This window comes from Diceros bicornis, chromosome 21 (assembly GCF_020826845.1).
Source record: "Diceros bicornis minor isolate mBicDic1 chromosome 21, mDicBic1.mat.cur, whole genome shotgun sequence".
Lineage (NCBI taxonomy): Eukaryota > Metazoa > Chordata > Mammalia > Perissodactyla > Rhinocerotidae > Diceros > Diceros bicornis.
The window spans coordinates 29,559,004-29,586,354 of record NC_080760.1 but is presented as its reverse complement, the minus strand read 5'-3'; the positions used below and the strand labels follow the sequence as shown (position 1 = coordinate 29,586,354).

Genomic DNA, 27,351 nt, shown 5'->3' with positions numbered 1-27,351 from the left:
AGTTATTGAAAACAAAGTTTAGAAATAGGAAGATATTTAAATGTTATCTCCATAAAAGTATGAAAGTTCAAACGCTGTACAAAATTAAACTTGGAAACTGTTGTGCTTTAGTATGACTTGACTTGTGAAAAGAAAAGATCTTTTGATGAAATTCTTATTTTCAATAGTATTACATTTATATTTTATATTAGAATGGAATAAAATTGAGAATACATGAAATTATACAGCTTATAAGTGAAATATTCCAAAAAATCCTAATTTAAGACAACTTGCTTGATAACTTATATTGTAAAAATCTTTGTCAAAGAAAGATATTCTGAAAAGAAGTAAAAATTTAGTATCTATGAAAATGTTTGAGCTGAAATGTTTACACATTGTTGTATGAAAAAAATCAAATTGAAACTTTCCTCCACTTTAAAGAATAAACTCTAAGCTTACCAGATACCTCAACACCTATAAAGAGAAACCTTTCTGAATTAAAAATAGTATGGCCTGTGGAGACAGTAGTTGAACATGCCAACTACTTAAAATTATTGAAAACACCTTTAGCAATACTAATAAAAATAAGAATACATTGAGAACCACACACTCTAGAAAAAAATAGTAAAAAATCATTAAATATGGCTAAGAAGCCAATTAAAGAAGGTGCATTTATGGCACAAATAATTAGTTTGCTTATCATATTTTTAACGTTTAGATAATCCATGTAAAGATGTTTCTTTGTGCACAGATATATGACATTTTAATTTTTTAGAAATTATTTTATTGTTAGTTTTCGTATAAATACCTATTTTGAAAAGTTTATCAATATAATATCAATTTTGTTAGTAAATACATATTTTAATTACATAATTTAAATTACTTTTAGCTTCTTGTTTCACGCCCAGAATTTTTCAGTTTGAATGACAAAAAGTCACCTGATTTTAATACCCATTTTGTTATATAAAGCTATGTACACATCTGCTGTCCCTCTTAGATTATATTCCTTTGAAGGACGAGGGTGTTGCCCTATTGATATTTGTATCCCCAGAACTTGACACTGCACCTGATACTTAGTACTTAGTAAATGTTAAATAAATCTGATTGAATAGGAAATCTTTTAATAATGCAAAATTAAAAGCACACTGATAGTATATACTGTCAGTCGGAAATAATGTAAAACCATTTTTATGTGATTTTTCTTTTTTTGCTGATTAATTCTAGTGATCCCCAAATATTAGATTTCTATTTCAAATTAGACTTTTATATAATCTTTTATAATCTTTGGATATAAAATCAGTTTTCTGTATAGGTAACTTTGACAGTCTTCAACTTAACATGTCTTTTGATTTCACAAAAATTTTATCAGTGATTTATGCCCCACTTTTGTCCACATACTGGAGCACAGAATCAATTCAAGCAGGAAAGTGTTGTCTCTTGTTAAAATATATCTCCAACATCAAGCATAATACCTGGCTCATAGTGGGTGCACAACAATTATCTGGTGAAAAAAATGAATATGTATTTTTTAAAGGAGATTTTTGTATACTTGGAAGTATTATACACTGGCTTTGAGGTTTCTTTTGCATCTCATGCTTTGAGCAACTTTGTTTCCCTCCTGAATTGATGGGAATGTCTGTCATACTGCTGTCTACTTTAACCTGACTTGCCATATCGTTAGGTATATGCTTAGGAACATAATGAAATTCTAAAGATAGTCACATTACTGAATCGCTGGCAGAGTGTAGGCCTAATAGCGGTGATGAACATTCTTTATAAAGTTGATGGATCTTCTACAAAGCAAGGGCTCAATCAAGGGCAAAACTCTCCAGGGTGAAATCCACCTCTAGGTTACCATCTGCATTTCAAATATTTTCTGATTGATTTGACTCTGGATGGGATTTCCTTCCAGGTTAAATATTCCCATTACCCAACTTGATTTCCTTACATAGATACTGAAGTGGAGAATATAGTGTCACTTCTTAGTCTATACAAAATGTAAGGCAATAAAACTGGAAGAGAAAAATGTAAAGCCTTGTGAATACCAAATTTGGACTATGACCTTGCTGGAGTCTCCTGACATGTTGCAAAAAAAATATAAAACTACCTCTTAGACAAACTACACAGTGAATAGTAATGTCTACTGGTCTTTAAAGATTTATTTCAGAATTGATATTTTCATAGAATTATATAATTGTTGGAATAGAACTTTAAGATTTTATCTGATACTAAACCAGGCAGGTAAAATATTACTATGCAAGTTTTACAGTTGAGGGAGCTAAAATTCAGGGAACTAATACAACCTGATCAGCGTCCCTTTTTTACTATAATAAAGACTAAAGTCTAAGTCTCCTGCTTTAGATAGCATTACTTACTCAACTGCATGAAATCCAAGGTTCTTCTTTTTTGAAAGGTCTTGAGATAAACCAGTTTATACCAAAAAGTCAACTTTCTCTACAGAAAGGACACACAAGAATATATGACTGATTTTAGTGTATGTATTCTTTGTTATATAAAGCAATGCCTTAAGAAAACTGGAATGTTAATTTGCCAAAGGTTACCAAGATGGTAATTCAGACATTACCTCTGAATAATAATTCAAGTTATCACCCACATTGTAGTTGAAACCTATACACACACTAGTTCGGATTGTGAAATCTGTATTAGGTGAGGTGCATATTTCTGATTAAATTACGCTTTCAATTAGATGAAAACAAATATAACATGAGGAGTCAGAAGTATATTTACAGTACTGATGAGTTGTAATAATGGTGAGAACTCAGTCGTATTCTGTGCTACTTAGTGCCATCTGCTTTGTTCTGAAAATACCCTTAGGTTATCCAGATAGGTTGAAGCAAATTAAAATGTAATTGTAAATGTTGCATTACTGCATACTTGGAATAAATGTTTCCCAGTGTCCAAAAAATACTGAATTACAAATAAACCTTCAGTATACACTAAAATGACTAATTGTAGTTTTGTTCATTCATTTCACATATATTTGTTTGATGAGTTATTTTTAACTATTGTGGAAGCTTCTCTTTAATTTTTTATATATAAGGTCAATTTATTCCTAGAGTATAGCAAAGCTTGATTTGATAAGGTCACATGTTACTTAGCAATAAATGCAGTTAACTCTTTCAATGGATTTAGATCATTGGTAAAGATTGAGGGCACTGTGAAAACAATTTCTTAGTAACATTAACGTAAGTTTTCTCAACTAAAGCATAAATTCTTTTTTTATTGTATGCGAAGAGACGAACTTATATATAATTAGCATAAGAATAATATATTTTGAAAAATTATTTCTTCTTATATGATAAGTAGTCATGAAATCATATGTTTATATGTCTTTTTTTAACATTCTAGTTCATGAGAATTATTAAGAGAAAACTAGTGTGGATACAAGTTGTTTTTGGTGGAATAAAAACAGTTCCATTTTGAAAGCAAAAATTTGTCGTTACATTTACCTCTAACTTATTATATTAACCAGTTACAGACCCATTTTGTTAGAAACCACTGCTACCATACAAGGTGACATCGCTAGCATAAAAAAATAAGGAAAAATAAGATTTTATATATTTGCTAATGTTCAGTTTATTTCTTATGTCAATAATTTCACCTTCTATGCTGAATTTATTTCTAACAAAAGTTTTTGTATCTGGGTATTATAAATTAGAAGTAAATTTGCAATGAGAGACTTTTACTTTAAAATTGGAACTGTATTACATTTATTTGCTTTTACTGACATCAATGGCTTAGGAAAAATTTGTATACACAGGTGAAATTTTAATTTTTTAAATATTTTTCTTTCCAAAAATCTGAAAATTAAAAGATTTTATAATTTCACATTTTGGACATGGTAAATTGAGGGGCCTATTAGGTATCCAAGTAAAAACGTTAAATAGGCAGTTGAATAGAATGGTCTGGAGCTCAGGAGAGACTTTAAGGCTGAATATATAAATTTAGGAGGCATTAAGCTAAAAAGAGTAATTAAAACCACGGGATCAGATGACAATATCCAGTGAGAAACTGCAGAAAGAAGGGAGCAGAACATTAAGGACTAATCCCTGAGGTACTCCAGCCCTCAATCATTGGGTTAAAAATGTTGAGAGACAGCAAAGATACCGAAAAGGAATGGCAAATAAGCCAGAAAGAAAACCTGCAGAATCTGATGACTGAGGGGCCAAGACAAAAAGTGCTGTGACAAATGTTAGTGAGAGGTTTCTGAGAAAAGAAGGCACAAAAGTTACCACTGGATTTGGCAACCTAGATTTAACAAGAGCATCTTAGTGATTATATTAGATGAAAGGCTGATGATGAAATTGGAGACAGTTGTACAGATTATCTCCCTCAGGAGAAGTGTTTAATAGGATTCCTGTTAAAGAAAGGAGGGAAATGAGAAAAATAGTTGGAAGAGGATGGAGATGTAATGAGGGTTTTGTTTGTTTATTTAAGATGGAAATAGAAGCCATGTTTGTACGCTCTTGGGAATGACGCAGTACAGAAGGAGGAACTAGTGATTCAGAAGAGATGATAAATGTTTAGGAATGAAGTCCTTGAGAAGTAGAGAGGGTTTAATACCAGTAGCACAAGAACTAGAATTAGGCTTACATAGAGTGAGGGCAACTTCTCCATTGCAACAGGAGAGGAAGCAGAGAATATGGATGCGGATGCCAGCTAGCTGATAGATTTGGTGGTGGTAAAATAAGGGCGGTCTTACTGCTTCAACTCTCTCAATGAACTATAAGGAAAGAAATCAGACAAAAGAGAGGACAGGAAGGAGAGAGAATGAAAAAACAGTTGGAGTGGAAATGTCCTTAGTATTGTTATTACTTAAAAAATATCATTTGGCACATATATGGCTAAATTTGGCATATATAAGGCTAAATTTTGTTTTTATTATTTCTAATAATACCTACAAAAATAACCTTGAGTCTTTTTTGCTTCCCTTTGTGTTGAAATATCAGCAGCAAGAAATGTTTTTGTGTAGTGAAGGCTTATAAACTGCTCAGTATTTCTTGCCTTTCCATTTGAAACCAGATCTAACGTTTTTGGCTAATCCTTTCGTTAATAAACAACTGTCAAAGTTCCGTTAGTAGGATATGACTTTGTATTGTTTTATCTGGTAATGGGATAGGTTTGTGCTGAGACAATATACCATAGGAGTTAAGAGCCCTGCTGTTTATTGAGTTCAAATTCCTGCTCTAAGAGAAAGCACTTGACATCACTGAGGCTCATTTTACCCATTTAAAAATGAGGATGATAATAATACTTCATAGGAATTTGTGTTTTAGCTTAAGAATATAAACTCAGCCTCTAGCTAAGTGTTTTGCAAACTATATGCTCTCAATAGAGATAGTAATCATTATAATTATCATCATTTTATTAGTATCTATTATAAATTAATTGCCCTTCATGTTGAATAACTATATTTCTTTCTTAGAAACACAGACTTTATTCAGTTTGACACAATATATACCAATGGAATCTTGTGAATAAGACTGTAATGTTGATATCTGTGTAATTTTTTTTTTTTTTTTTTCATTTCTAAAAGTTTCATGTAATTGACTTTATTAGGGTATAATTTACATACAATAAAATGCACCGTTTTAAGTGTACAGTTCAATGAACTTTTTTTTTTTTTTTTTTTTTTTTTTTTTTTTTTTTACATTTTTATTGATATTTTAATGGTTTCTAACATTGTGAGATTTTGGGTTGTACATTTTTGTTTGTCCTTCACCCCATATATGACTCCCTTCACCCCTTGTGCCCACCCCCCACCCCCACTTCCCGGGTAACCACAGTCCAGTTTTCTCTGTCCATGTGTTGGTTTATATTCCACATATGAGTGAGATCATACAGTGTTTGTCTTTCTCTTTCTGGCTTATTTCACTTAACATAATACGCTCCAGGCCCATCCATGTTGTTGCAAATGGGACGATTTTGTCTTTTTTTATGGCTGAGTAGTATTCCATTGTATATATATACCACATTTTCTTAATCCAGTCGTCAGTCGAGGGACACTTAGGTTGCTTCCACTTCTTGGCTATGGTGAATAATGCTGCAATGAACATAGGGGTGCATAAGCCTCTTTGGATTGTTGATTTCAGGTGCGTTGGATAGATTCCCAGTAGTGGGATGGCTGGATCATAGGGCATCTCTATTTTTAATTCTTTGAGGAATCTCCATACCGTTTTCCATAGAGGCTGCACCAATTTGCATTCCCACCAGCTGTGTATGAGGGTTCCTGTTTCTCCACATCCTCTCCAACATTTGTTGTTTTTTGTCTTGGTGATTATAGCCATTCTAACGGGCGTGAGGTGGTATCTTAGTGTTGTTTTGATTTGCATTTCCCTGATGATTAGTGATGTTGAGCATCATTTCATGTGCCTATTGGCCATCTGTATATCTTCCTTGGAGAAGTGTCTGTTCATTTCCTCTGCCCATTTTTTGACCTGGTTGTTTGTTTTTTTGTTGTTCAATTGTGTGAGTTCTTTATATATTATGGAGATCAACCCCTTGTCAGATGTATGTTTTGCAAATATTCTCTCCCAGCTGGTTGGTTGTTTGTTCATCTTGATTCTGATTTCATTTGTCTTATAAAAGCTCTTTAGTCTGATAAAGTCCCACTTGTTTATTTTTTCTTTAGTTTCCCTAGTCTGGGTAGGCATGTCATCCGAAAAGATTCCTTTAAACCCAATGTCAAATAGTGTGTTGCCTATATTTTCTTCTATGAGTTTTATAGTTTCAGGTCTCACCTTCAGGTCTTTGATCCATTTTGAGTTAATTTTTGTGTATGGCGATAGCACATGGTCCACTTTCATTCTTTTGCATGTGGATGTCCAGTTTTCCCAACACCATTTATTGAAGAGACTTTCCTTTCTCCATTGCATGTCCTTAGCACCTTTGTCGAAAATTAGCTGTCCGTATATGTGTGGTTTTATTTCTGGGCTTTCAATTCTGTTCCATTGATCTGTGTGTCTGTTTTTGTACCAGTACCATGCTGTTTTGATTACTATTGCTTTGTAGTATGTTTTGAAGTCAGGAATTGTGATGCCTCCTGCTTTGTTCTTTTTCTTTAGGATTTCTTTAGCTATTCGGGGTCTTTTGTTGCCCCATATAAATTTTAGTATTCTTTTTTCTATTTCTGTGAAGAATGTCATTGGGATTCTGATTGGGATTGCATTGAATCTGTAGATTGCTTTAGGTAATATAGACATTTAAACTATGTTTATTCTTCCAATCCACGTGCATGGGATTTCTTTCCATTTATTTATGTCATCGTAGATTTCCCTCAATAATGTCTTGTAGTTCTCATTGTATAGGTCCTTCACCTCCTTGGTAAGATTTATTCCTAGGTATTTTATTCTTTTTGATGCAATTGTAAATGGTATTATCTTTTTGAGCTCTCTTTCTGTTAGTTCATTATTAGCATATAGAAATGCAACTGATTTTTGTAGATTGATTTTGTACCCTGCAACTTTGCTGTAGTTGTTGATTGTTTCTAACAGTTTTCCAACAGATTCTTTAGGGTTTTCTATATATACAATCATGTCATCTGCAAATAGTGAGAGTTTCACTTCTTCGTTACCTATTTGGATTCCTTTTATTCCTTTTTCTTGCCTAATTGCTCTGGCCAAAACCTCCAGTACTATGTTGAACAGGAGTGGTGAGAGTGGGCAGCCCTGCCTCGTTCCTGTTCTCAGAGGAATGGCTTTCAGTCTTTCCCCGTTGAGTATGATGTTAGCTGTGGGTTTGTCATATATGGCCTTTATTATGTTGAGGTACTTTCCTTCTATTCCCAATTTATTGAGAGTTTTTATCATAAATGGATGTTGTATCTTGTCAAATGCCTTCTCTGCGTCTATTGAGATGATCATGTGGTTTTTATTCTTTGTTTTGTTGATGTGATGTATCACGTTGATTGATTTGCGGATGTTGAACCATCCCTGCGTCTCTGGTATAAATCCCACTTGATCATGGTGTATGATCTTTTTAATATATTGTTGTATTCGGTTTGCCAATATTTTGTTGAGGATTTTTGCATCAATGTTCATCAGCGATATTGGCCTGTAATTTTCTTTCTTTGTATTGTCTTTGTCTGGTTTCGGTATCAGGGTGATGTTGGCCTCGTAAAATGATTCAGGAAGTGTTCCATCTTCCTCTATTTTTTGGAATAGTTTGAGGAGGATGGGTATTAAATCTTCTTTGAATGTTTGGTAAAATTCACTGGAGAAGCCATCTGGTCCTGGACTTTTATTTTTTGGGAGGTTTTTGATTACTATTTCAATCTCTTTACTTGTGATTGGTCTATTCAGATTCTCCATTTCTTCTTGGTTCAATTTTGGGAGGTTGTATAAGTCTAAGAATTTATCCATTTCTTCTAGATTGTCCAATTTGTTGGCATATAATTTCTCATAGTATTCTCTTATAATCCTCTGTATTTCCATGGTATCCGTTGTAATTTCTCCTCTTTCATTTCTAATTTTATTTACTTGAGCCTTTTCTCTTTTTTTCTTAGTTAGCCTGGCTAAGGGTTTGTCTATTTTGTTTATCTTCTCGAAGAACCAACTCTTTGTTTCATTAATCCTTTCTACTGTTTTTTTGGTCTCAATATCATTTATTTCTGCTCTGATTTTTATTATTTCTCTCCTTCTGCTGGCTTTGGGCTTTGTTTGTTCTTCTTTTTCTAGTTCTGTTAGGTGTAATTTAAGGTTGCCTATTAGGGCTTTTTCTTGTTTGTTAAGGTGGGCTTGTATCGCTATGAGTTTCCCTCTCAGGACCGCTTTTGCTGCGTCCCATATGGTTTGATATGGCATGTTATCATTTTCGTTTGTTTCAAGATAGTTTTTGATTTCTCCTTTAATTTCATCAATGATCCATTGGTTGTTCAGTAGCATGTTGTTTAATCTCCACATTTTTGTCACTTTCCCAGTTTTTTTTTCCTGGTTCATTTCCAGTTTCATAGCCTTATGGTCTGAAAAGATGCTTGTTATGATTTCAATCCTCTTAAATTTATTGAGGCTTGCTTTGTTTCCCAACATATGGTCTATCCTAGAGAATGTTCCATGCGCGCTTGAGAAGAATGTGTAGTCAGCTGTTTTTGGGTGGAGTGCTCTGTATATGTCTACTAGGTCCATCTCGTCCAGTTTTTCATTTAAGTCTAATATTTCTTTATTAACTTTTTGTCTGGATGATCTATCCATTGCTGTAAGTGGGGTGTTAAGATCCCCTACTATTATTGTGTTGTTGTTGATTTCTCCTTTTAGGTTTGTTAATAGTTGTTTTATGTACATTGGTGCTCCTATGTTGGGTGCATATATATTTATAAGTGATATGTCTTCTTGATGGAGTGTCCCTTTTATCATTATATATTTCCCTTCTTTGTCTTTCTTAACCTGTTTTATCTTGAAGTCTACTTTGTCTGATATGAGTATGGCAACACCTGCTTTCTTTTGTTTGCCATTAGCTTGGAGTATTGTCTTCCATCCTTTCACTCTGAGCCTGTGCTTGTCTTTAGTGCTAAGATGTGTTTCCTGAAGGCAGCATATTGTTGGGCCTTGCTTTTTAATCCATCCTGCCACTCTGTATCTTTTGATTGGAGAGTTCAATCCATTTACATTTAGGGTAATTATTGAAATATGAGGGTTGAATGTTGCTGTTTTGTCACTTATTTTCTGGTTCTTTTGCATTTCCTTTGTTTCTTGTCCCATTTGTTTTGGACTGCCAATTCAGTTTGGTTGTTCTGTCTTATGATTCTTCTAGTTTTCTCTTTGTTTATCATATGTGGTTTTAATTTGATTATTTGTTTAGTGGTTACCTTGAGGTTTGGGCGAAAAATCTTCTGTATGAGATAGTCCATTATCTGATAGCCTCCTATTTCCTTATACTAAGTCAATTCAGTCACTTTCCTCTTCCCCTTCTAAGTTGCTCTTGTTATACCTTATTCTATCTTGTGTTGTGGCTGTGTGTTTACAGTGATGAGGTTAAATTTATTTTTGGTGAATTTCTTCCTTTGATCTTTGAGTTTAGTATTTAAGTGGTTGCTAACCTATTCCGGTAAAGATCTACTATTTCTCTGATTTTGTCTACCTACTTTTCTCCTTACTCCAAGCTTTGTGTTCCCTTTCTCTTCTTGTTTTCAGGCCTGAGGGCCTTCTTGAGTATTTCTTGTAGTGGCGGTCTCATGGCCATGAACTCTCTTAGCTTTTGTTTATCTGGGAGAGTTACTATTTCTCCATCATATTTGAAGGATATTTTTGCTGGATAGAGTATTCTTGGCTGAAAGTTTTTGTCTTTTAGTATTTTGAATATATCATTCCAGTCTCTTCTAGCCTGAAAAGTTTCTGTTGAGAAATCCGCTGAGAGCCTGATGGGAGTTCCTTTGTACGTTATTTTTTGTTTTTGTCTAGCTGCCCTTAATATTGTTTCTTTGTCGTTGACCCTGGCTAGCCTTACCACTAGGTGTCGTGGTGAAGGCCTTTGTCTGTTAATATATATAGGAGTCCTGTTGGCTTCGCTTACTGATATTTCCTGCTCCTTCCCCAGATTTGGGAAATTTTCAGCTATTATTTCCTTGAATAGGCTCTCTGTTCCTCTTTCCCTCTCCTCTCCCTCAGGAATACCTATAATTCTTATGTTACATTTTCTAATAGAGTCCGATATTTCTCGGAGTCTTTCTTCATTTCTTTTTAGTCTTAGTTCTCTCTCTTCTTCCATCTGGAGTATATCTGTATTCCTATCCTCTAAAGTACTAATTCTTTCCTCCATATTGTCAGCTCTGTTCTTTAAAGATTCCAGATTCTCCTTTATCTCCTCCATTGTGTTCTTCATCTCCATCAGCCCTGATAGGTTTTTCTTTATGATTTCAATCTCTTTTGTGAAGAAACTCCTAATCTCATTTAATTGTTTGTCTGTGTTGTCTCGTATTTCGTTGAGTGTTTTTATGATAGCTATTTTGAAATCTCTGTCATTTAGTTTATGGATTTCTGTGTCTTCAGGGTTGATTTCTGGTTGCTTGTCATTTTGTTTCTGGTCTGGTGATTTCATATATTTTTGCATTGTGGTTCCTGTGTTGGTTTTGGTTTTCCTCATCCTGGAAGTCTCTGGTTGCACTTTCCACCTGCCGCCACTGTGTGGTGGTGAAGGGCTGTGTAGTCTAAGCCCCCTGCGCTCTGCCCCAGTTTTTCTGCTGCGATCCGCAGTTTTGTTTTGTTTTGTTTTGTTTCTTTTCCCCACTGCGATCCACGGGTCCAGTCCAATTTATTCAGGTCTGCCTCGGACCGCTAGATCTGGTCGAGCTGCAGACTCCGGGTTGTGGGGAGGGGGGAGCTCTCTCTTTTGCCCTCTGGGTCCCTGACGTGGGAGGCTTCTCGTTTGCCCCTCTTTATCCGCTCTCTGGGTTGCTCAGATGTTGATGGTAGCCCTGTGGCTCCTCTGAGCCCTCTGTGCGGGAGTTTCCCACTGGCTGAGAGCGCCCGAAGAGCTACAGTTTCCCGCCGAGGGCCGCCCCTCCCCCCTCTCTGGGAGCCGCGCGGACCGGATCGCTGATCTGATGGGGAGGGAGCGGAGTTCTCCTTACCTCTCCCCACTTCCTCCGGGGGCCCAGCACGTTCCGCTCTCAGATGTGCGGCAGTGTGGATCCCTCCGCTCCAGCTTTTGACTGTCTGGGATTCCGTTGTTTGTCTGTGGCTGTTACTTTTGTTGTATTTTGTGGGGGAAGAATTCACGGGAAAGCTCACTCCGCCATGATGCTGACGTCACTCCTGTAATTTTTGTTTTTAGTAAGAAAAAAATATATTTAAAGCCAAGTGTTGTAAATTTGTAGGTTTTTGGACTACTCCAGCCAGAATGATAGGCAGGTAGATAGTTGCTCTTCTGATTTTAAAATGACATTTAAAGATCAATAACATATTTTAGAAATTTCAATTTAATTAATCATGTCATTTGAGTTTTATTATTATTATTTTTTTATTTTTTATTTTTTTGTGAGGAGATCAGCCCTGTGCTAACATCTGCCAATCCTCCTCTTTTTTTGCCGAGGAAGACTGGCCCTGGGCTAACATCCGTGCCCATCTTCCTCCACTTTATATGGGACGCTGCCACAGCATGGCTTGCCAAGCAGTGTGTCAGTGCACGCCCGGGATCCGAACCGGCGAACCCGAGCCGCCCCAGCAGAGGGCGCACACTTAACTGCTTGCGCCACCGGGCCGGCCCCTCATTTGAGTTTTATACTATAGTCCACACTTTAGGCACTTTCTATTACAAAGGCTCTATCACTTTTACTTAAGAAATGTCCTTTGGATATGGTCTCATGTCTGCATTCCCACTTTAACTGTCCTAAGTGACTGTGTCATGTTGGGCAAGTTTCTTTTTCCTTTTAAGCCTCAATTTTCTCATTGGAAAAATATGGGTAATAACAGTACCCAGACTTCTTGTGAATCAAATGAGATACAACTCATGGTACAGTGTTTGAAAGATAGTAAGTGCTCAACAAATACTACATATTAACAATATTAACTATTTGCATACTCTTCTATTTATATAATACCTTTTTCCCTGTGACTTCTATCATTTCTACTGAATAATCAGCCGGTGTAAAGAGCACAATCTACAGCTAAGTAACAGACTAGCCAATTGATATTTCCTATTCTAGACTAACCAAAATGTAATCGCCAGTCCTTTTGAGAGGAAGGAAACAAGGAAGGGAGATCATCTTTTGTTGTCAATTTCATAAGGTTGTGAAAGTTAAATCTAAGGTATATTTGGATGTTATAGTATATAAGCCTATTGTATACACTTTCCAGAATGTTCTTTTCATGATATCATTACAGATGAGACAACAAAGTTGTTAATACCCTTTATCTTTGTTGGAATTTCTGCTTACTTTGCATAGTTATATTAGGAAAAATCTAGAATGAATGGCAGACTTAAACCTAATAGAACAAATATAAATATTCATTCTGTCAATTAAATTTGAATCGCTTTGAATTAAAGAAGTTAAGAAAAGAAATAGAAATTACTCATGTTAATACATCGGTGGTAAGTATGTTTTGACATGTACTTTTTAAAATTTTTTATATGTTTAAAATTGTTGATAAATTAAAATACTTAATTGCAAAAATAAGTCTTCTTTCTATAGAAACACACTATATGTTATTCCAGAATAGGAGAGAATAGAGAGAGAGGATCAAAGATCTACTTAAAAATTTATATAATAACAAAAAGAAAATGCAAATAAGAATGATATATTTTAGGGCCGGCCCCGTGGCTTAGCGGTTAAGTGCGTGCGCTCCACTACTGGCGGCCCAGGTTCGGATCCCGGGCGCGCACCCACGCGCCGCTTCTCCGGCCATGCTGAGGCCGAGTCCCACGTACAGCAACTAGAAGGATGTGCAACTATGACATACAACTATCTACTGGGGCTTTGGGGAAAAAAATAAAAAAACAAATCTTTAAAAAAAAAAAGAATGATATATTTTGAGAATTGTGTGTTGCACAAAAGTGAAAATAAGTATCAAATAAAAATTATTAATCTATTTTACATAAGTGATTAAGACTTTATTAAGTTCGAACATTATATAATTGCTTTTTTAATCATACTAATTATGTGAGATTATTTCACTCCTAATTCCCAAGGAGATATAGCATGGCTCTTTAAATGGTTATTTACTTTCTTTAATGGCTATAGTTTCTATTTAATACAGAAAACAAGAATGATTGATGCTAAAATTATTATAATTTTGTCTACCCATAAACACAGAGTATAACTAGTATGGAGATCAAACTTTGAATAAGTAAAGAAAATAAGACAATAGCATTCACACCAAGTAATTGTTCCTGTGTCTATTCAACTAATTGCTTTTAGAATTCGAGTAATTCCAAGAGGAAAAAATTTCTTTGGTCTTTCATTAAACCCCATCATTCTCTATTGTGCTTTAAAATCTTACTCCTAATTTGTGAATTAATTGAGAGAAAAAGGAACAGTAGGGGTTTACCACCTCTCTTCCTAAAAGTCAACCAGACCCAAAGGCAAATGCATATTTTCACATACGTGTTATATATTAGCTGTCATATCGAAGCCTTCTTATTTTAGCTACTTGGTTCCACTTTAAATCTTTAGGCACAGTAAATCTGACAATAGAGCAAAACATCTTTTTTCCCTCCAACTCAGCTAAGACACGTCTATACTGACTGTTTTCATTTCAATATGTTTTTGTAACATTGTTATAGATGCATTTTTATTTTTGAGAATGTTCATCTTAAGCTTCAAGCTTCTTGCAGACAAAGTCCAACACCTGGGAAGCCTCAAAAAACAAAAGATGTGTTCTCATAATCTTTTATGTCATTCTTATTTTTCAGTTTGAAAGCTATAACACATTTTACCTTTTTGTTGCTTCTTTCCAACAAAAACATTCTAAATGTAAATCTTGTGTGTAGAACATCACTCTCCACTTACATATTGAAATAATAGAGATCCTATATACTCTCCACTATATATACACAGCCAATCCATAGATAAGTTTAGTTTTGGTGGAGACCATCCCAGAGCAATTCAAGAAAAATTTAATGACTAAGTTTATCACAAAAATGTTTTACAAAAAATCTCTATCAATATGGGAAGATGATAATTGCCAGACCCTCTGATGCATGATGGATATTCTGCTAAGGAACACTGATGGGTATTACAAGACAAACTCACTTGGAAATCGGAACCAAGTCCTTATTCCTCTTTTGCTGATATTCTCCAATAAGAGTTCAATTGTTATTCTATTAACAACTAAAAACAATTCTATTAAAAATAACTCATATGAAGGTAGATTGAATATTTTTTAAGGTAGATTCAGATTTATACCAGCTGTAGCTTTTCTATTTATGGATATAGTCTCTATCTTTTTCATAATTTCTTAATGGGGTTTATTATTTTATTTTATTTAACTGAGAAGGAGAGAAATTATATCTCTGGGACAGTTACAGATAGAAGAGGACAGTCTAGTGTAACATTTAAGGGTTTGGGTTCTGAAATTGGACAGAGTAGTGGTTCTGTGGACAAATCTTGGTTCTACACACTTTAGTTTTTGTCATTTAGGACAGATTACTTAATCTCCCTAAACTTTAGTTTTCTCATCTCTAAAGTAAGGCTAATAATCACACTTGACTCATAGGGTTGTTAGGAAAATTAAAGGAATTATACATGTAAAGTCCCTATCCCTGGACATTGCTCAGAAACACTAGTTTATCAGGAAGATGAAGCAAAACTACAAGACTTCTGATTATATATATATATAAAATGATCCATAGATTTTGTTTCATTTAAGTGATTAGTAAAATGACATTTGTAGTCTACATTTTGCAACCCTTTTAAAAAAGTAAGCCTTTAAAAATTACCCCTTAAAAAATAACCTTTTTTTACCCTTTCAAAAAAATAAAGAAAAAAATGATATATGTATATGTACATATGTGTGTGTGTATATATATATATGATCACTTTTGTTGTTGTTGTTGCTGCTTTTATGCAGTGTCAGGCCCAGCATCTCACCAATATCCAATTTTTTTTTCAGTTTTTTTAATTGATATGATCCTCTTGATTCCCATACAACTTTGAGAGTCAGAGCATTACAATACTGTGTAAAGATTTTCTGGTTTCTTTGTTGTGTCTGTGTATTAGAGAGATGAACTACAAGTTTGCTGGATGGATTAACAGATTGATATATGGATGAATCTATCTATTGATCTATTGATCTGTCTACCTATCTATACCTACCTACTTACCTACTGGGGATGTATACAATAGAATCTGTTTGTTAGTACCACCACTATACAAAACAATTTGAAGTCTGTTCAGTTCTGTGTGTGTCTACTTATTTCTTCTTTGTATTCCTAGCACCTAGCACAATGCCTGACGTATATTCAGTTAGTAAGTGAATGAATGAGTGAATATCAGTTATGTGTCTGTAATCCAGCAATTTGTGTCATTACTTTAATGTGCAATTTAAAAAATAATTTGTACAAGTGCTGAATACTGCATTTATGAATATAGTTTAATAATAGCTTACTTAAATGGAAATTTTAATAGCTTGTTTGTTTTGATACTTAATTGGCATATGCTTTAGAGTAAAAAAGCTACTTTGTGGTCATTCAAAATAATATTTTGTTCCATTAACCTGAATAATTAGTTACCTTTATTATTAAATGTGCCATGTACTGTGTATAGAAGAATGTTTTCTTTCCTATGGTCTCAGACCATCCTCCTTTTCTCTAATGATTTTTTAAATTTTGTATTTTTACATAATTTTAGATTTACATGTAGTTGTAAGAAATAGTAGAGATCCTGTGTACTCTTCAACATGTCTTCTAATGACAACTTCTTGCATAACCATAGCACAATATGGCAGCCAGAAAATTAACATTGATGCAATCCATCAACCTTGTTCAGATTTTACTAGTTTTACATACACTTGTGTGTGTGTTTATTTAGTTCTGTGTAGATTTGTATGACTACTACCACCACAGTCAATATATAGTACAGTTCCTCACAAGGATCCCTAGTGTTACTCTTTTCTAGCCACATCTTTTCCTTTCTTTTTTCTTTTCCTTCCATCCCCTCCCCCTACCACCGCTGGTAACCACTAATTTGTTTTCCAGTTCATAATTTTGTCACTTCAAGAATGTTATACAAATAGAATCAAACAGTATATAACCTTGTTATATAGTAGTTTTTCAATCATCATAATTTCCTTCAGGTCCATCCAAGTTGTCACGTGTATCATCATTCCTTTTTATTGCTGAGTAATAGTCCACGGTATGAATTTACCAGAGTTAGTTTAATCATTCTACCTGTTGAAGGACATTTGAGTTGTTCCTAGTTTTCAACTATTATGAATAAGGCTGCTATGAACATTAGTGTTCAGGTCTTTATGTGAACATCAATTTCCATTTTTCTGGGATAAACGTGCACTTGATAAGAGTCCAGTTACTGGATTGTATGGTAAGCACATGTTTAGTTTAGCAAGAAACAACCATATTTCTTTCCAGAGTGGCTATACCACTTTATTTTCCCACCAGCAGTGTATGAATAATTCGGTTTTCTCCAGAATCTTGCCAGCATTTGGCGTTGTCATATTTTTTATTTTAGTCAATCTGATAGGTATGTAGTAATATCTCGTTGTGGTTTTAATTTGCATTTCCCTAACGGCTAATGATGTCGAACGTCTTTTCCCGTGCCATCTGGCATCCTCTTCATTGAAATGTTTTTTGCCCATTTTGTAATTGGATTGTTTTTCTTTTTCCTTTTTTTTCACAGTTGAGTTTTAAGAGTTCTTTTATATTCTATACACAAGTCCTTTCTGGAATATATCCCATTCAAATATGTTCTCCTAGTCTTCAGCTTTCTTTTCATCCTATTCACAGCATCTTTCACAGAGCATCAAAATGATAGATTTTGAGTAAATCTATTATTTAGCTACTAAAATTCCATTAACCTTCTTGAAACAAGTTAGCACACGTATTACTCAACAAAAATAAATTAAAAAGCATTTATTGTGCTGTCATTTAAAAATTGGCCTCAGCATTTTTTAAGTTGATTTTCTAAAAGCACATAGATATGTGGAAGGTTCTAAACTGCAAGGTCTGAACTTCAAAATTGATTTTGGTAGCACCAAAACTAAAGGTTTGTTTCTGTCTGTTCATAGGTTCTGTTGCCACTGCGTGTCGTGACCCAGGGGTTCCCATGAATGGAACTCGAAATGGGGATGGACGAGAACCTGGGGATACTGTTGTTTTTCAATGTGACCCAGGATATGAGCTTCAAGGAGAGGAAAGAATAACCTGCATTCAGGTAGAAAATCGATACTTCTGGCAGCCCAGCCCACCAGTCTGTATAGGTATGAATTAAAGAACAATTAAAATTTTATATAAGTATAAAACAATGGTTAAAAACTGCTATTGATGTTATTACTTAAGAACAATATTGTAAAATAGTTTCTATATGGGAGTCTAAGATTTCAGAGGTCTATGAATCTCCAAAAAATACACTAAATTGTAAATAATCATTATTTTTCCCCTGAGGAGAGGGTCCATAATTTCATTGATTTTCAGTGATTCTAAGATACGAAAAAAATAATAAATAAGGATCAAAGCTCTTGAAAAGTCCTGATCTTCCCTTATTTACTATATAAATGTAGTTCTCCACTGCTTTTAAAATTTAAGAGTGGATACAGACTCTGTCTTTGAAATGGACTATCTTGCCTCTACAATGGTTATTTCTTCTAAGAAAGAAGATATTATCGAAACTTATGTTTGACTTTCAAAGCTTTGACTTTCCATTCAATTTATGTATTCCAAAAGAACATTAGTTTTTATTTTGATGGTCTAAGGACTTGCAGCATCTTGGTTCATACCCGCAACCGGCTGCTTTTTGTCTTGATGCTCTGTTCTTGAATCCCCAAGTTAGACTCTAGAAAATTAAGATACGTATTATATCTCTACTGGGATTGAGGAAAAGTTAGAGGGATGTACCACCCTTGGAATGAAAATAGTGAGAAAACCTGCTATATGATCTTTAAAAAAAAATCTCGTTTATAAAGTTAAACTATTTTAATCTTAAACCTTTTACCTCAAGTGTTTTAGAATTGGTGTCATCTTGAATTTACAATACATTTTGACCAAACTATGTTCTCTCTACTCAAAATTTTATTTATTTACATATTCTCTCACTTACTACACTGTAAGCAACTCGAGAGAAGATCCCATATCTTGCTCATCATTGTATTTCTCGTAGCATTCGGCACACACCAATTTAGCATTTAGGAGACTGAGCCTTATTTTTGTTCACCTATATTCAACTCATAAATACACTTTCAATAATCATTTCACAGTGATTTTTTTGAGTCATAATGTAATAGGAAAACAATGTTTAGTAACTCAATCAGAAGTGAACAAACTTAAGCACTCAATTATTCATATTTATTTTTTCCCTTCTTTTAACTTCATATGCAGGAGTTGCAAACTCAAATTCCGTCGTCATTCAGTGTGTCCTAGGCCTTGTTCTAAGCACTGAGGCTTTAGCAGTTAAACAAGATGGAGAAGTTCCTATTCTTATGAACCCACTTTGCAGTGAAATAAAAAATAAAAAATCTGAATTTTTATATAAGATTTTTTCTATTTTATACGTTGGAACTTTAAAAACAATGCACAAAACAAAACACATCTGAAGGCTCAAACCAGTCAGGGAGAAGACAGACAGTTCTCGACTTCTTCTGTAGAAAATGAGGTGGATGACAAGGAAAAGGCTTATTAAAGAGACAAAAAAAAAAAAAATCACAAAATTAGGGCATAGCTTGAGCTAGTTCAGATTTAGCCATATCTCCCTTTATACTTCATTATTTCCACTTACACTATGTTGCTCTTCATGTACCATTGCAAGATTCGAAATCATCAAACATTGATCAATTTACATTTATTGTAACTGTACTCATAAAAGCAGAGGAAAAATACTGTTAAGAAACACTTTCAAAGAAAAAGAGACTGAAACAATGAAGTTTTCATTTGTTTGTTAACCTAAAAAATCCCAATTAAATTAAAACAGCACTTTCCAATTAATTGGAATTTGATTATCTCGTAAAGAAAACCTTTGTGTAAAAAGGAAATGATAGAACACTACAGACTTACTGTAGAACTTCTTGCTTTATTGTGATTCTTAGACCTCATTAAAGAGTGTTGCTTACTAGAATTACCAGAAAGCCTATGTTATGTCAAATGTTTTTATGTTTAGAACCCTAAAATAGCAAACACCTTTACACTGAAATTCTAGGAAACATAAAAATCCAAAATGTAAAAGATTAAAGAGTTTTGAGATAAGCTGTTGTAAAATTCCATTTGTAGACAAGGCTTTAGCCAGTAAGTCCTAATTCTAGAAAAAAAACAGTTGAGCACTAAATCGTACTTAAATTGAGCAGGTTGTGGAAAGTGTACGGATTATGGTGCTGTGCATTATTTTTTGGTAGGAAAAGATAGCTTGAGGAGAGGACATGCATTAGAGCTTCTCTGAGGAAAAAGATAACTTTAAAAAAAAAAGAAGTCTGATAAATTGCTAAGGCTGCAAAAAGCTTGACCTCTGAAACTGATAAGAAAGAACTCCATGATTGGAAATACTATGCCAAAGATTAAACCCTGAACTTTTTAGAAACTCCATAAGTCTATGTCTCAGACCCTGGAGCATAAAGCATTTTGCTTGCATGTAGAAGTAGTCAGCCTTATAGCAAGTACCAAACAGAAGGACGTCATCTTTAAGCGAGTTAATAGAATTCATTCCAACAAAATTGACAGTGTGAAGATTACTTTGACATTGCCATAGGGAAAGTAGCAGCACTCAATATGAAAGTAAATAACAAAGACATTAGTGTGAGTGGGCTGCTGAGAAAGACAGTAGACACAAATAAAACTGAACTGGGGAGAAAAAATTAAGAGGATTATAAAATAGTTATCAGTAGTTGCCCATATAACTGCCTCGTGAGAAACTATGCTCAGAACAAATCATTAATGTCAGGATTCCACAGAACCTAACTGAAAATTTAATTCATAAATCTGTTTGACTTAAGGAGAATCTTATTCTGGTGCTTTATGATTACACGCATAAAAATAAAAATGTATTTTCGAAATGCTATTTAAAATTTAGAATATTTAAGGCAAAGAGAATTTTCTTTACTCACTGAATGTTTGGGATATACAAATGTCAAATATTGTCTCTTCTTGTCTCAATGGCTTTTGCAGATTTTCGGAATCAACTACAGCAGTGAAATATACTGGGAAAACTTTGATAAATAATTTAAATAATAGAATCTAATGAATTTGAAAGGATCTTATGCTCCAATAATAGTATAATCATGGAAAATATCCAGTAAAATACTTAAAAATTATGTAATGGATTTTCCTATAACTTTCATGATAAAAGATATACATATATAAATATATATACAGATGTGTGCATGTGTAGAAAATTTCTAACAATAAAAAAGACCAGTGTTTCTTGTGAAAAATAAAGAAAATTGAAACAAACAAAATTGCTCCCCCATGCTTTCCCAAATTACACGTAATCCCACCACCTTAGCAGGTGAAAAAAAAACCACAAACAACATTTTGCTATTATTCCTGTCTTTCATTTGTATGTACATACATATATACGTTTGCCATTATTACACATATTTCTCTAATTTTTTTCAAATTCAAATATGATTTTAAATGTTCCAAAGGCAAAATAGGCTATTATTTTTATCAAAACACATAGCTACAAATTAAATTACACATTCATCCATAGTCATCTTTATTGTCTTTATAATCAATACAAAGAACCAGTAGCAATTCAACAAACATTTATGGAATGTGTAGTATGTGCTGAATTCTAGGTATAAAATAACATATAAGACACAGTCTTTAGCTTACAGATTAGTGATGAATGCAGACACCTGAATGGAATATTAAAATAAAATATAGTAAGGGAAATGATGGAGATAGGCAGAGGTTGCTATGGATACCAGAGTCGGTGGGAGAGAGTTGAAGCAGAGCCCAGGCTGGGGATTTCCAGGGAAACTTCCTGGAGGCAGTGGTGAATCTTGAAACATAAGTAAGAGTTATATAAATGTAGAAGGAAAAAACGCATTTCAGGAAAAACAAATAGCATGGAAAAGGCATGGAAGTACAAGGAACTATAAGCAGTTTGATGGTATTTGAGTGTGAATTATGTGTCTAGAGTGGTGGTTGATGTAATTGGAAAGGTTGCAGGGGTCAGGTCATGAAAGCTGTACTAGAATTGGGGCATTATCTTTTAGGCAATGTGAAAAAACTGCAGAATTTTATGCATAGGCACAGTATAATTAGATGTTTTCACTGAGAAGATGAATTGAAGGAAACTAGATTATATTAGAGGCATGGGAAACAAGAAGCCATTGCAATATTTCTGGAGGCAGGTAAGAGTCAGATCTAGAAATATGGTAGTAGGCAAAGAAAGAAGAGCTAGGTTGAAAAATATCTACGAGGATCTATGAGGTAGGGTCTTGGTAGTGCTTCTTGATGGATTGGATGCAAGGGTGCAGTGAAGAAAAGGGAAGAATCTTAGGTCTCTAGCTTGAGAACATGGGTGGATGATAGTGCTAATCAAACAACCTAGGAATGCAGGAGAAGCAAACTTGAGTTGAGGTTTGGCTATGTTAGATATTCTGTGTTAGATGTGCCCAGGTTATCAGGTAGAGAGAGCCAATAAGCATTTGGGCATATGGGTTAGAAGTAAGCAGAGAAATCTGCTGGAGAAGATAGGAAAAAGGAGTCATCAGTATATAAATGGAAAATAAAATCAAAATTTGGTTGTGGTCAACAAGGAAGAATGTAATGGAGTGAAAATTAGAGATGTCTAGGTAAGGAACTGAGGAGAATACTAAAATTATAAGATGAAGTGAAATTCAAAGAAGTCTTGGAAATAAAACTGAGGTCTGTACAAAGACATTAGAAGAAAATTAGAAGTAGAGTTCTAAAAACAAGGAGAGTGAATTTAAGGTGAAAGTCAACAGTTAAGAGTGACTACAGATGTGAAAACAAAGATCAAGACAGAAAAGTCTCCATTTTATTTGTCAATACAAAAGTCATTTCAGGGTGAGCTAAGAGGCGTTTGTGTTGGGGGCAAGGAGGCTGAGGGAGATAGCAACGGCTGGAGAGAGAATGAGAGGTAAAGGAACCAATGAAGACATCTAGAGTCCCTAAGCAACAAAAAGGTTATTGTGTCTCTCTAAATATAATTTAAAATAAAAACAATACTAAACTTTAAGATAAGTTCTCTCTCTTTGGTGCTTTTCTCTGAGATATAACACAAGAAACTATTTTTTCCCTGCTAGTGACCTCTTTTGCTAATCATGTTAGTCTGCCTATAGGTAAATACAGCACATAGATGAAGAAAGAAATGTTGAGATTAGACCTCCTTTTCAGAAGACTTAGCTGTGGAAATTAAAAAAAAATCTGAAAGAAGTAAGGAGAGACTTTTGTTCCAAAAGAGTTACTGCAGGACAGGGGTAGGGGGAACTACTACTGTGATAAGGAGAATAATGTGACCACAAGCTCTACGAGCATCTCAAGAGTTAGGCAAACAAGATTTTTCTTTTGTAGAGTACAAAAGGCTGGAGTGAAGCGGGTGTGGGGAACTGGAGTGAGGGGGGCCAGAGTGGAGAGTAGATCAGAGAATGTGGTACTCTGATTCCAGTCTATCCTCAGCAGGGGCTGTGTGCTGGCTCAAGGCTGAGGGTGGGCAAAGTTCAGGGGACTAGAGGAAGGCGAGAAGCTTAACCAAAGTTTGGTAACAAGCATTTTATTCTGATTGATAGTGGGGATAAGCGATTCAGCTTATCATTTGAGACAAGAATGGGAATTTTCAGGGTCTGTGTCTGGTCTGTCATAGGAAAATGAGAAGGACTTATTTAAGGGGTCTTCTTTAAGATGTGATAAGTGAGTCTTCTCTGAGTCTTATGGGGAAGTGTGGTTCCTCATGATAAGTAGTTTAACTAAACACAAAAGGGTGAGGAGATTTCTTAACCATCAGGTAAAAATTAACATTCTCAGTTGAAAAAAAGGTGAAAGGAAATAGCTTGTAGGGAACTTTATTTCATGTTTAGGATGAAAGAGACTCGAGCGTGTCTGTGGACAAAGGGAAGAAGCCAGAGAGAATAAAGGAGATAAATGAACAAAGGTTCTGGAGAAGGAAGTGGGCTTATGTGACACATTGAGGGTGTTATCCTGATTAATAGGAGGGACTGTTTATCCTCTGATTATAGAGAAAAATATTCAGGAGGCATCGAAATCTGAAGAGGGAAGACTACAAAAAGTTGAGATAGTTTATGTCTAATCATTTGACAAGATGTGACAAAAATGTACAAGTGATAGGTAAGCAGTGATGAATATATTAAGTCTTTGAAAATAAATATACTCAGTAAGTATGAGCTGAGGTCGTCTACTGTGACTGAGACACTGAGGCAAGGGTAGAGGGGCATGGAGAGATGTAATAGTGGACATCCATAATTTAGATGGCAGAAATTACCAAATTGTAATGATGATTTTGCATATCTAGATTCAGGCAAAGAATATAGATTTGAAATGTTGCCGGAACCAAAATTCTCCTCCATCCAAAACCAGTTTTGTGCTGTCAAAAGAATCTCTATGCCTTATAACTGAATGGTAAAATTTATCTGAGAAAACTATAATTTTAAAACTCAGATAGGAGGAGAATGCTGATGTGCTGTATGTGTAGGAGACATCATGAGATCATGAGAATCCAAACTGCGATCTCCCTCTGAAGCTGCCAGAGCTGTGTAACATATTATTTTCTGATCATAAGCTGTGTTTAACAGACTTCAACAATAATCCCCTGAAGATTCTATTCTCTGAATTGCACTGACAATTTTTTGAGCCTCTCCACTGAAGTGTTACAGAAACCTTTGTTTGGGGCTGCAATAATAACTGTAATAGCCGTCCACTTTCATCAGTAAGTCAGGCAACTACAATTTAGAAATATCCTAACACTCAGTATAACAGTGTTTTAGTGTAAAGTGCTGTAGGTTCTCAGACAATTATCCATTCTCACTCATTAACTATTATCAAAGCCTCTTCCTCCATAAACACATAAAAAGTTACCAGGGAAGAAACGAAAATGAGTCAAATATCTCATATCCTATTATTCCACTTATTATTACAGGTTTTGTTTGCTTTCTTTTGTTTCTAACTTCTTCTAGTAACCTTCAGACTTTTTCTTAGTAACCATGTGGAAATGATCTTTACTCCTCTTCTCAGTGTTTTTCTTTTACATGAAACAAAATAGTAATAGAAAGAGAGAGGAAATATATATATAATTTTTTCTTGTCTTATGAAGCCAGTAAAGCAGTTAAATTCAATGTATTTGTGTATGTATGTACATATTTAATATTTTCATGGTCTTTCTTGAAAGACAACGCAGTACTCAAGTATCCAGTACTATAAAAATTCAGGTCTGTACAAAACCTCCAAAATTTTTTTAGAGAAGTGTTTTCACAAATATTGATAACTAATAAATTTTATTAATCACTTAAGGGGGTCTTGTTTGTTTAAATTAAAGCACCCTGCGGAGGCAATTTAACAGGATCTTCAGGTTTTATTCTTTCGCCAAACTTCCCTCATCCGTATCCCCATAGCAGGGACTGTGACTGGACTGTCGCCGTCAATGCAGACTATGTTATCTCCTTGGCATTTATCAGGTGAGTTCTTATACATTTCCACATTTAAAAAATTATTTTTGGTCATTTTGCTTTAGTGTTTGCACCAGGCAAGTTTTTATTTCTATACATGACATTTTTATTATTTTTTACTAATTCTAATATGAATACTTCACAATCAACAGTTTACAAAGCCTTGTATCGTAGCAAAGATGCCGGTGCAGTTCTGAAGGCTAGTGGGTGAGCATCTTCACCAGATTCCAGTGTAGAGGAAACGTGTTAAAGTTTGAATGGTTTATTGAGTCTCATAAAATGTGATCTCTCTATAACCTTTCCTCCCTCCCTGTACTTACCATCACTGCTTCAAAAAATTCAATTTTTTCTGGGGCTGGCCTGGTGGCACAGGCAGTTGAGTGCACGCGTGCCACTGCAGCAGCCCGGGGTTCGCTGGTTCGGATCCTGGGTGTGCACCGATGCACTGCTTGGCGGGCCATGCTGTGGCGGCGTCCCATATAAAGTGGAGGAAGATGGGCATGGATGTTAGCCCAGGGCCAGTCTTCTTCAGCAAAAAAGAGGAGGATTGGCAGATGTTGGCTCAGAGCCAATCTTCCTCGCCCCCCCCCCGCCCCCCCCAAAAATCAATTTTTCCTAAATTTCAAGACTAGAAGGTCAGTACTTCAAGGAGTTTTTTCTCCCACGTGTGCACCACCCAAACCCTTTTGAAGCATCTAAATACCCATGTGCAGCACCACCTGTGGGCTTGGGAAGACATATATTCTAACTACCACCCTTTTTGGTGGTCTCATTAAGTCAAGCCTACAAAGTGGAATCTGATGGGTCATTTCTGTATGATTTCTCAACAGAACTTGTCTCATGATAGAACTTTACATGGGAGTGTTCCAGAATATACATCTGTTGTTTGGGGATGTCAGTTGCAGAGTTAGCTTATTACTCGAGTAGTAGAGGGTGAGGCTTCCTGTATGGGAAAGAAGGAAGCTGAGTTGGAGCCCTAGCTCTGCCCCTGTCATCTGTGTTACCTTGGTTAAGTTCTTTATTTGAATGAACCTCTGTCTCCTCACATGAAGCTAATAGATGTTATCATAAAACCTGGCTTAACCCTTCCCTTTAAGATTTTAATGGGAGTGTTAGGTATCAGCAACTCAAAGAGTTCCTAAGTAGAAGTGTTCCTAATCTTCAGTGCCCAAGACTGATGCATGTTGGCCCTAGCAACACAACTCCTTCTGCTAGTGTGTTCAAGCTGCTTGGTATTTATGTAAAATATTAAGCTCAAATATGCAGTTTTTTCTTATATATTGAAGTTAAATTTTTAAAAAATTAAAGAAAAGATAATTTGAAGTCATGAAAATTTTAAAAAGTGTGAATATACGGAATTTTTATTTCTATAGTTTGTAGTGATACATTGATAATTGGTAATAACAAAGCAACAATGATGATAATGTTAGTTACATTTGAGGACCCAGTTATAAGACAACTTCTTGAGGTAAGTACTATTATTTCTAGTTTTTTTTTTTTTAAAGATTTATTTATTTATTTTCCCCCCAAAGCCCCAGTAGATAGTTGTATGTATGTCATAGTTGCACAGCCTTCTAGTTGCCGTATGTGGGACGCGGCCTCAGCATGGCCGGAGAAGCGGTGTGTCGGTGCGCACCCGGGATCTGAACCGGGGCTGCCAGCATCAGAGAGCGCACACTTAACCACTAAGCCACGGGGCCGGACCCCTATTTCTATTCTTATAGTTGAGGAAACGGCAGTATAGATATTAGAAATGTCAAGATGTATGATGCAAGGGTTAGTTTACTTATAAAATTATTGTAGTTAATAACTGAGTGGTAGAAGGCTGTATTACATGAAGTGCATGACCTAAATTTGATTTCCAGCTGTGTCATTTATGATGTGACCTTGGAGAGACCACTGATATTTCGGGGCCTTAGTATACTCATTGGGAAAATGAAAATGATAATCCCTTCCTTATACCACAGCATTATTGAGAAGACCAAGTTAGTATTTCTGAAAGTGCCTTGTAAAATAGAGTGTACCATGAGAATGTACTGACTTTCTAGTTTTTCAGGAAAAATAATCATTACAGCTAAGATTCTAAAATTTCCTAGAAAAAGACTAATTTTTGTTT

General features: G+C 34.9%; 1 protein-coding gene across 3 annotated transcripts in view; it reads left to right on the top strand.

The window, feature by feature from the left end:
- Nucleotides 1–27,351, top strand: part of CSMD3 (CUB and Sushi multiple domains 3) — a 1,210,091-nt gene that overhangs the window by 913,155 nt on the left and 269,585 nt on the right. For all 3 annotated transcript variants that reach the window (XM_058564813.1, XM_058564812.1, XM_058564811.1), the window contains 2 exons: nucleotides 17,673–17,864; nucleotides 25,106–25,244. In XM_058564813.1, coding sequence (XP_058420796.1) covers nucleotides 17,673–17,864; nucleotides 25,106–25,244 — 331 coding nt within the window. The remainder of the gene's footprint in view (nucleotides 1–17,672; nucleotides 17,865–25,105; nucleotides 25,245–27,351) is intronic.